The sequence below is a fragment of the Otolemur garnettii genome, unplaced genomic scaffold, assembly GCF_000181295.1.
Source record: "Otolemur garnettii isolate 467f Iridium unplaced genomic scaffold, OtoGar3 scaffold00041, whole genome shotgun sequence".
In the NCBI taxonomy this organism is placed as follows: domain Eukaryota; kingdom Metazoa; phylum Chordata; class Mammalia; order Primates; family Galagidae; genus Otolemur; species Otolemur garnettii.
The window spans coordinates 14,344,302-14,355,120 of record NW_003852436.1 but is presented as its reverse complement, the minus strand read 5'-3'; the positions used below and the strand labels follow the sequence as shown (position 1 = coordinate 14,355,120).

General features: G+C 38.2%; 2 protein-coding genes across 2 annotated transcripts in view; one reads left to right on the top strand and one right to left on the bottom strand.

The window, feature by feature from the left end:
• FGA (fibrinogen alpha chain) overlaps window positions 1-2,435 on the top strand; it is a 7,938-nt gene extending 5,503 nt beyond the window's left edge. Inside the window, exons 6-7 of the mRNA XM_023513438.1 lie at window positions 1-858; window positions 1,520-2,435. The exon at window positions 1-858 is cut by the window's left edge and continues 43 nt beyond it. Of these exons, the coding sequence (XP_023369206.1) occupies window positions 1-858; window positions 1,520-2,229 (1,568 nt within the window). The 3' untranslated portion in view covers window positions 2,230-2,435. The remainder of the gene's footprint in view (window positions 859-1,519) is intronic.
• Window positions 2,436-9,835: 7,400 nt separating this feature from the next.
• Window positions 9,836-10,819, bottom strand: part of FGB (fibrinogen beta chain) — a 7,891-nt gene continuing 6,907 nt past the window's right edge. Inside the window, exon 8 of the mRNA XM_012805414.2 lies at window positions 9,836-10,482. Coding sequence (XP_012660868.1) covers window positions 10,251-10,482 — 232 coding nt within the window. The 3' untranslated portion in view covers window positions 9,836-10,250. The remainder of the gene's footprint in view (window positions 10,483-10,819) is intronic.

Here is a 10,819-nt window from a genome sequence, read left to right as displayed (position 1 = left end):
CTGGGAGCTCCACATCTGGTGGCACTGGACAGTGGGACTCTGGGAGCTCCACATCTGGTGGCACTGGACAGTGGGACTCTGGGAGCTCCACATCTGGTGGCACTGGCCAGTGGAACTCTGGGAGCTCTACATCTGGAGGTTTTAGGCCAGATAGCTCAGGCTATGGGAGCTCCAGGCCCACAAACCCAGACTGGGGCACATTTGAAGAGGTGTCAGGAAGTGTAAGTCCAGGGACAAAGAAAGAGTACCACACAGGTAAACTGGTCACTTCTAAAGGAGAGAGAGAGTTCCTGACTGGTAATGAGAAGGTCACCTCTGGTAGCACAGCCACCATGCGTCGTTCATGCTCTAAAACTGTTACTAAGACTGTTATAGGTCCTGATGGAAACAAAAAAGTGACCGAAGAAGTGGTGACCTCTGAAGATGGTTCTGACTGTGGTGAAGGCACAGAGTTTATTGGCATGGGTAGCCTGGATGATTACCGCCTGAGGCACACTGATGAAGCTGATTTCTTTGGCTCTTCATCAACTGGAAAAACATTCCCAAGTTTACTTTCACCTTTGTTCAAGGAGTTTAGCAGTAAGACCCAGTCTAGGGGTTCAGAATCTGACACCTTCACAGACTCAGAGGGCACCGGCTCTCGTCACTTTGGTGTGTCTGAGTTTCCTTCCAGTGGTAAAACTTCAAGTCACAGCAAACAATTTGTAACCACTAGCACGGTCTACAGCAAAGGAGGCTCCACGTTTGAAGCCAAGAGCTATAAAATGGCAGATGAAGCTGGGAGTGAAGTCGGCCCTGAAGACCTCGGAGGAGCTCAGGGCACCAAGCGAGGCCACGCGAGAGCTCGCCCGGCCAGAGGTATCCACACTTCTTCTTTGGAGAAGCCTTCCCTGATCCCTTAGACTAAGTTAATTGTTTCTGCCAAGTGCTCTCAGAGCACCTGGGGCTTCTTTCCTAACTCTCTGTGACATTTTACTGAAATTACATATTTTTGGTTCTTTTTTAATGCTAGACTGTAAGTTCCACAGGGGCAGGGCCATTGTTGATCATGTTCATTTCTGTATTCACAAATGCTTAACAGTGCAGAGAGTCATCACTCAATAAAAACGTGTTAAATGAATGAACGAATTCTTCTCAAATTAGATTTTTGAGTTTATTTAAATCAAATCCTTTTACCATTCCAAGTGTGTGCTGTTGGTATTATCAGCCAATTGATTAATCCTATTTTTAATGTGTGTCTCATTTGACATTTAGATCAGTTTAAAAACAAGTTGTATCAATGCTAATGGATGCTTAGCTACCTTTGCTGGTGATTGGCTATTAGTATGTGCAAGTACAATTCCAAATCCATTTGAGAAAAATCCCCTTTGCAATTTGCAGATATAAAAAAATTCTGTCCTAATGTAAGTGCATCCTTTCCTGAAGGAAGGAAGGAAATACTTGCCTTCTTTAATCTGGACCTGTCTTTGTAAAGTTAAGTGAGAGTAACTTTTTCCAACCAGCTTAATTTTTTTTGTAGACTGTGATGATGTCCTCCAAACACATCCTTCAGGTGCCCAAAGTGGCATTTTCAATATCAAGCTACCGGGATCAAGTAAGATTTTTTCTGTTTATTGTGATCAAGAGACCAGTTTGGGAGGATGGCTTTTGATCCAGCAAAGAATGGATGGATCACTGAATTTTAACCGGACCTGGCAAGACTACAAAAGAGGTTTCGGCAGCCTGAATGACAAGGGGGAAGGAGAGTTCTGGCTAGGCAATGATTACCTCCACTTACTAACCCAGAGGGGCTCTGTTCTTAGGATTGAATTAGAGGACTGGGCGGGGAAAGGGGCTTATGCAGAATATCACTTTCGGGTGGGCTCTGAGGCTGATGGTTATGCCCTGCAGGTGTCCTCCTATGAGGGCACTGCGGGGGATGCTCTGATTGAGGGCTCTGTAGAGGAGGGAACAGAGTACACTTCTCACAACCACATGAAGTTCAGCACCTTTGACAGGGACACAGACCAATGGGAAGAGAACTGCGCAGAGGTCTACGGTGGAGGCTGGTGGTATAACAACTGCCAAGCTGCCAATCTCAATGGCATCTACTACCCTGGGGGGTCCTATGACCCCAGGAACAATAGTCCTTATGAGATTGAGAACGGAGTGGTCTGGGTCCCCTTTAGAGGAGCAGATTATTCCCTCCAGACTGTTCGCATGAAAATCAGGCCCCTGGTGATCCAGTAGGCTGACAGAGTGGGAGTGGGAGAGTTCTGCTTTCTTTGTTTAGTGACGTGGAGAGAAAATAAGGAAAGTAAAGGAGTCAAGATTCTTTACAACTTGCTAAAAAATCCCAGGTGCTATTTCATTATTCTTTGTACTGTAGCTAAATGTAACTGAGACATGGTAGAGCTTTGAAAAATAAAGTTATATGAGTTTTTTATCTTTAAATAGCTCTGTGGGTTTTAAAATTTGTGTAAGAATATACCAAGGAGTATTCAGCATGTCAGGAAGGGGGAGCCAGATGGTAGCTCCTCTCTACAACTTAAAAGACATCGGCCTGAAAACTTCTCTTTCCATACCAAAGCCATAGATGACCATTGCCAAGTAAACAAGTCATTTTTCCCACTTGATTTGAGTTGTTTTAAGTTAAAACGCACTGAATTGAACAATGGCTGACCTTTGTAGAAGAATTACAATTTACCGACTGTGCTCATCTCTTCTGTTATCAAGCAAAAATCTAGGAAGGCAGGAGAAACATTCTTTCCTAACAGAAATGGAAATCTGTAAAATGTAAAATCTTTCACCAGCCATCATAATGCACACTTAACTTTTTCCCAGTTTCTACTCAATTTCTTGGGGGAAAAAACCACTCAAACATTTTAAATATTTATAAATATTTCAAAGTCACATATAATTCACACATTGATAAACAATCCTCCCAGCATTGATCTGCCTTCATTTTTCTGCCAATCACAAACTAACTACATTCTGGGATATACTAGTTATTATTAAAAGTAACTCATCAGTTTCAAAACAGCTCAGTAAATATGACCTCTACTATTTTCATGAATTTGACAAATATTGGTCAATATTTTATTTGATCTAAGTTGCATCAAAAATCTTGGTGGCTTAGGCTGCCAGTTATTAATTTCTTTTCTATTCCAGTAAGTACTAGTTTCTATTTGCCCTTGAATGTTATTAAAATATCCCAGACAATCCTGTACTTCGTCTTTACTCACATAGCTTCTATCCCAATATAAATTGCACCCTTACTCCCAGGTAGGAAGGAAGGAAAAAAGGGGAAGGGAGGAAGGGATGGAAGAAAGAGGCTAGTGCCAGGGTCAGGGCCTGGGGAGCAGAGGGGAAGTGGGAGGGGAGCATAGAGCTTGCAAACAAATTACATATGAACCCAATATGCTTGCATTTCCTTATGTGAAATTGAAAATCCTTGATATGAATATGCAATTACATAAGAAATTCTTTGGCATTAAAAACTTCATCAGAACTCAACAATATCTGGATCCCCACAGCACTCACACTCACTTACATGCCTCCGCAGGATTTTAGCAGACACTAGGAAATATTGTCTTCCAGAGAAGCACACTATGCAGGAAAAATTAGCTCCCAGAATGAAAGTGATTGTGAACAGGAAGGACCATTCGTTTCTGATTTATTTTGAAGATTCTGAACTTATCAAAGGATTAAATAAACTTTCAATTTCATAAACAATAGCCAATATTAGCAGAACCATAATAATTAGAGATAGTTGGGTTATGAGAAAAGACACCAGGCATCTCTCTTCCATTTTACCTCATCTTTAACCTGTTTCTCTATTTCCCTTGTGAAATTAATTATTAATTCAACTTATCTGACTCTCATTCACTCAGAAGCCTGCTTCATCTCGATTTTCATGTCATTACTACTTTCTCAAACTTTCTCTCCTGAAGTCCACAATAACTTTGTAGTTCTAAATGTAAGGCCCTGCACCCAAGCCTCTGCATACTTCACCTCTTTTAAACATCTGCTATTACTCTACATCCATCTTGCCTCTTGAATCTTTTTCTCTTGGGTTCTGGTATATTATTTTCTTCTTTTTCAGTCTTTTGAATTGGCCTCTTCTCAGACCTTAAATGTAAGGGTCTGTCTTTGTGATAACAAAAATACTGGCCTGTATTAGTTAGGATTAGATTTGGCACATGTGGCTTCAAGAAGGCAGGAACTTGGTTTTTGTTCATAGAAGAGTCTACAGAAATGTGTCCCCATAGTCTTCAGGAAGCCAGAATCCTAATCAAAGTTTTCTTGATTTCTCTGAAGATGACAGGTGCATGACCTACAAATACATGAAAAAATGCTCATCATCTTTAATCATTAGAGAAATTTTCAAATCAAAAGCACTTTGAGATACCACCTAACTCCAGGAAGATTAGCCCACATCACAAAATCCCCAAACTGCAGATGTTGGTGTGGATGTGGAGAGAAAGAAACACTTCTACACAGCTGGTGGGATTGCAAACTAATATAGCCTTTTGGGAAAGAAGTCTGGAAAATTCTCAAGGAACTAAAAGTTGACCTACCATTTGATCCTGCAATATCATTACTAGGTATCTACCCAGATGAACAAAAATCATCTTACAACAAAGACATTTACACCAGAATGTTTATTGCAGCCTAATTCACAATAGCCAAGTCGTGGAAGCAGCCTAAATACCCATCAACCCATGAATGGATATTTGTTCTATTTGTTTCTTAATTGTACTAACTGCATTTTATAACCAGTATTTAACACAAAGTCTGGCATATACCAATGGCCCAATACATTTTTGTGAGTTAAGGAATCGAAGTGATAGAAGGAACTTTCAAGGTCATCTATTTCAGCCTCCTACAGAATGCACAAATTCCTTCTGTATCTGGTGCTATAACTAAGGTAATTAAGATGTCATATTCAATTTTTGTCAAAAGAGATGATTTACATTTTAATTCAAGTATTACCCTTACATACATACTTTCAGTTTCTGGAAACCCTTTAGAAAAGAAGTACAAGTTTCACAAAAACATGAAGTAATCAGTGATTACTAGCGTTCCTTTAATAAATTAGGTGAGAACATGTTGCAAATTACAAGAGTTCCTTTTCAGGTGAGAAAATTGTACTTTAAGGAGTTTAATAATGTGATGATAAGAATTGCACTGGGGATGAAGCTCATGCTCTTGTTCTTACAGGCTCTAACCACCTAAGCCCCACACATCCTTTATTGTGTGGGATAATGACACTAGATATATATAGCTCATAAATAAATAGAGACCACTGTATACCGTATTTTTTTCTCATTATTTTCCCAGAGGTATGACTTATCTAATTATACTCTTTCATTGGTTCACCTACAAAATAAAGTGCATTTCCAAGTTAAGTTAGTAGATGCTGGGCAGGGAGGTGGGGTGCAGCTGATCAATCAGAATAAGAAGAGTCATAAGCCAAGTTCATTAATCTCAAATCAAGTCTAGAAAAGCCTAAAAAAAAAATATGACACAGTATTGATGTAAGTTCATGCAAGATATAAAAATCATTAGTTAAATCCTTTTTATATTCAAATAGCATTTAGTTTTGCTGAAACAGCTTGAGAAGCAGCAGCATGTCGATTTTGGTAGCCGTGAAAATAGTAAGTTGCTTATAGGTAATGAAATTTACACAAACACCATTTCTGAGATATTTTGTATTTTTATTTATGCATCGTTAAGTCACTAATAGAATTCCAAGTACTTTATAAATCTCACTTAGAGAGCAAAATGCTTAATTAATTGGACTTAAATGCAGGAAAAGCCTTAAACACCACTGAGGGGAGTAGCATGGTAGGGGATTTGCACCTGGGGGTAGACTCCAGTTAATACTCAAACAAGAGCTGGAAGATCTATGTTCCCTTTCCACATAGTAAAAGTAACAATTCAAAACCACAGAGGCAAGAACACTTAAGAGAACCTATCATGACTGAGCTGAAAAATACTCAGTGGTGAGCAGTGGTGCCCCTGTCCACCAGCTCATGGCTGAAGGTGAGTACGTGCTGATTGCAACAGAGGACTCTGGAAAATATTTGCTAAATTCTCTTTATCTCAATCCCCAGTAGGTCTCTGACCTCAAGGTTGCAAGCCTACACTGGCTGTTGCAAAACTGCCTTAAAGTATCTATCTCCTTTGGAGGGAGAAAGCGAATGAAACAAACAATTCTTAAATCTGGGGGAAGGGCAGAGAGGTATTCATTAAACTTTTTGCAATTTCTCTGTAGAGCTAAAACTTTTCAAAATAAAAGGTTGGGGGTATAAATAAGTATAATTCAGTCAAACAAGAAACAAAAAGTGTATTGCCTATTGATCATATCTTGGTTGAAAGGAGAAAAAGAGTCCAGCGGCTAATATTGGTACTAGTTAAGATTATTTACTAAAGTATATTAAAGACATAATCATAATATTCAGCATTAGTGAGAGAGAAGACAAATAACAAACGTGTGATTCTGTGCATCTAAGGTAAATTGACACGATCTTTCTGGAGAGTTATTTGGCTATATATACAAAATTGTTTTTAATCTTTAAAATTCCAGAACACTTTATTTCCACCAGAACCTTTTATTTACAGTATTTATCCCATAAATAAATTAAAATTAGTATAAATATATATTTATATTATATACACATGATTACAAAATACATAATATGTAAGTACTATTATAAAATAAATTTGTATCAGGAATAATATATAATGTATTATATAATATATGTGAAAACTGGTTTATGAAGAAGGATGTTGATTTCAGTATTTTTTTTAACAGAAAAACTAAATGTGAAATGACAGAGACTTATTTAAATTTTCATGATGATGGAACAAAGCCATATTATGGAAAATAATATAAAAGAATTAAATAGTAGGAAAACTTTCTGTGATACATTGTGAAAAATTCAGATACTAACATATGTACAGGATAATAAGAAAAACATAAAATATAAGCTGCTCCACTACTTGTGTTGAAATTTTCAGTGGTTTTATTATTTCCTCTACTTCCCAAAATATCTACAAATAACTTGGGCTATAGCCATTACTCAAAACCACAATTAATTAATGTTTTAAAAATAAACAAATGAGTCCATTTTCTACATGTATCCATACTATGTGCCGACCCATTGCTACTTGGTGCAGAGCTGTGTACTGCGGGGAAGATTTGAACAGGACTCTCGAACCACATGCGACAGTGAGGGGGAACTCAAAAATCCAAGTTTCAGCTCTATGTACAAGTGATAGGTAGCATCTGTAATTTTTTTTTGACATTTCAAAAGAACTTAACTTTCAGCCTAGAGAATCACCTGAGACTGAGAGGCAGCATAGTAGAAATAGTGGTTCTAACATTTGAAGACATGTTGAATCCAAGTCCAGTCTTAACCATGGGCAGTGGTCTCCTATGGAGTCATGATAATTTCAAGGATGATTATTCGCTCAAAATGTTGCCTTGAGGCAACCATATGAGTGAAAAAGCTGCTAGATAAGAAGGATGAAAGGAACCTTAGACAAATATGAATGTAGCTTCTACCAAGAAGGCCAAAATACAGGCAGTGATTTGAAACTCTTGAGGATATTTATTTTAAAATAGAGATGCTTAGGCTCTTCCCATGTGAAAATGCTGATGTAATAAACCTAGGTCAGTACCAAGAAATCTATATTTTTAAAAGAAGTCTGCAGGTGAGATGATCAGCACACAGGCTATTATGTGTGTAGAAGTTAAACAGAAATGTTAGCAGAACATATGCAGCTGGTGGGGTTCATAGCACCCATATTTTTGCCCTTGTAAGAAATCTATGATTGCTTAAAAGACACTTTCTGTGTTACATTGGTCAGCCAGTGCCCTTAGTTACTAAGTGTGGAGAACAGTGAGAAATCATATAAAAGTGCCTCACCACTGTGAATAGTGCTATAATGAACTTGGGTGTACAAATATCTCTTTGAGATTCTGATTTCAGTTTTCTTGAATATACACCCAGAAGTGAGATTGATGGACTATATGATAATTCTATTTTTTAATTTTTTGAGGAATCTTCACACTGTTTTCTCCAGTGGCTGCACCATTTTACATTCACAGCAACACTGTACAAAGATACTGCCTGATTTCACTTATATAAGATAGTGGAAACAGTCAAATTAATTGAAGAACCAAATGGTGTTTGCCTGGAGGTGTGAGAAAGGGGGAAATGAGGATACGGTTACGTTTATACTTGTTAAATAAGTTCTAGAGATCTGCTGTACAACATAGTGTCTGTGGTTAACAATATGGTATTATGCAAATTTTTTAATAGAGTAGATCTCATATTAAATATTCTTACCACAAAAAAATTTTTTTTAATGGAAGACAAAGAAACCTTGAGAAGTGATGGATATACTTTGATTGTGCTGATGGTCCAAACTCACAAAATTTTATATGTTAAACATGTATAGGGATTTATTTATTTATTTATTTATTTATTTATTTATTTTGAGATACTCTCACTCTAGGTAGAGTGCCATGGTGTCATAACTCACAGCAACTTCAGTGTCTTGGATTCAAGTGCTCCTCTTGCCTCTACTTCCCAAGTTGCTGGGACTACAGATGCCTGCCACCATGTCTGGCTAGTTTTTCTATTTTTAATAGAGACAAGGTCTCACTCTTGCTCAGGGTAGTCTTGAACTCCTGAGCTCAGGCAACCCAACCACCTTGGCCTCCCAGAGTGCTAGGATTATAGGCATGAGCCACCAAACCCAGCAACAGAGATATATTAATAATTATTATATTTCAAAAAGCTACTGAAATATATTTTTAAAGGGCCTGACCTGTGCTGGAATATTAAAAAGTCATTGTGACAAAATGTAGGTCTGTAGTGAATAGGGCAGAAGATGGTGCTAGGACCATTTTCACCTCCAACTTAAAAGGAATTTGGGTATATGTAACAAGGAGCAGGAAAGTAACTTGGCCAGAGTTTTCCATTTTTAAGATAACATTAGTAGGACCCTTTTGTAAGCTGATGATTCAAGGAACAGTAACAAACTGGTCCAAACATTTGGAGCTGGTCAACATAAAGAAGTAGGCCTACCACACTGCTAGGTGCACATCCAGTCTATAAGAATTAGATCAACTGAAGGAGGTAGTTAAGTGTAGGAAGGTGGTAACCAGGGAGGGTCTACTGTGTGTCATAGCAAATCAATAGGTTAGTACAGGCTCCAGTGGGTCAGAACTTGTGGCAGGGAAACCAGGTAAAAGGTGTCGTTGAATTTGATGAAGAATTAAGAGAGTGGCAGCATTTCCAAGGCAGAAATTAATAACCTTTGCTTAAATGCAAAGATTAAGAGGATGAACTTCAGGAGAGTGCACTCCATGAAAATGAATGGCCATGATGAAATAACAGGGAAGGAGGACCTGGGGCTGTAGGGTTGCCCAGGGAAGTTGGAGTGAAAAAATATTGGGATATATGCATTTTCATGGGGAGAAGTAGAGAGAACAGAAAACCCACTTCTACTTTAGCTCTGGGGTGACTATGTAAAAAAGTAAAACCTAAATGAGGGCAAGAGTAGTCCTAGTTTCTATGGTCAACAGCCAAATTCTGCATCTTATTTCACCATTTCCCTGAAAAAACACACAGTGAAGACTTGATCCTAATTGTCCTCTTGGAATCTCTGATTCCAATATCTGCAGAGGAGTGGCTTTTTCATGGTATAGAATAAAACTTTGAATCTTCAAATGTTTAAATTAACCTATTTTATATGAGGTTGGGAATACCTCTGTTTCCTTACAAGTGCAAAGCCTAACTCATTGGCCATGTGAATCACAAAATAAGGGAACATTAACTTGTTGCAACAGAGATTGGTTTAATTCAAGTTTCCAATAATAGATCTTACATAAATAAATAGAGTTTTAAAAGTGGACCTTTAAACATCAGTTTTTAGTTTGCCTCACAGTTTTCCCACATGGTTAGAAGATCCCTCTTCCTAACTGGAAACTTCACAATCAACTAGAATTGAAATTATGAACACTGACTGTCCATAACTATCCTTTTGGACACTTCTTGGCAAGCAAGATGAATGAAGAATACAAAAGAAAATGGTGTGCTATTTTTAATGTCAGTTAGCCTGTACCTTTTCCAAAAAGTCACACAACCATTTGAAAGTTTTAGAGGGATATAATGTATGAAAGAAAATTCCAATAACATAATGTACAAAAATGTTGTCACATACAGAAGACTAAAAATCTATGTTTTGGAGAACTATTGCTGTGGGAAGAAGGGCCTGATCTTCATACTCATCTTCTTCATGGAATACCATGACCCCTTCCAATTCATCCATACTACGCCATCATCTGTGCCGTGCTTTGCCATGTCCCAGCTGTACTGTCCACCCCAGTAGTATCTGCCATTTGGATTGGCTGCATGACATCTATTATACCACCATCCACCACCATCCTCTTTAGAACATTGTTTCTTGGGATCTGCAGTTAGCCTGAAAGGAAATGAGTTTGAGGTTATTAGAAATGACATCAGAGTTGTCAAGTTACTTCTTTGCAGAGTCCCACAGAAGAGTGCCATGCTCAGTCGTAGGATTGGATTCTGTGTGGAGAGTCACACTAATACACCACAGGCCTTCTCTGCCCTATGGCAAGAAAGAGAGAGAAGTAGGCCTATGTGGCCAGTTCATCTAAGGATTGCACTGGTTACTTTACACTGAAATGATGGTCTTCAGATGCCTTTGTATTAGAGAACCCTAGGAAACAAAATGAAGGGTTGGTTTGTTTGTTTGAGACAGAGTCTCACTATGTCACTCTTGGTAGAGTGCTGTG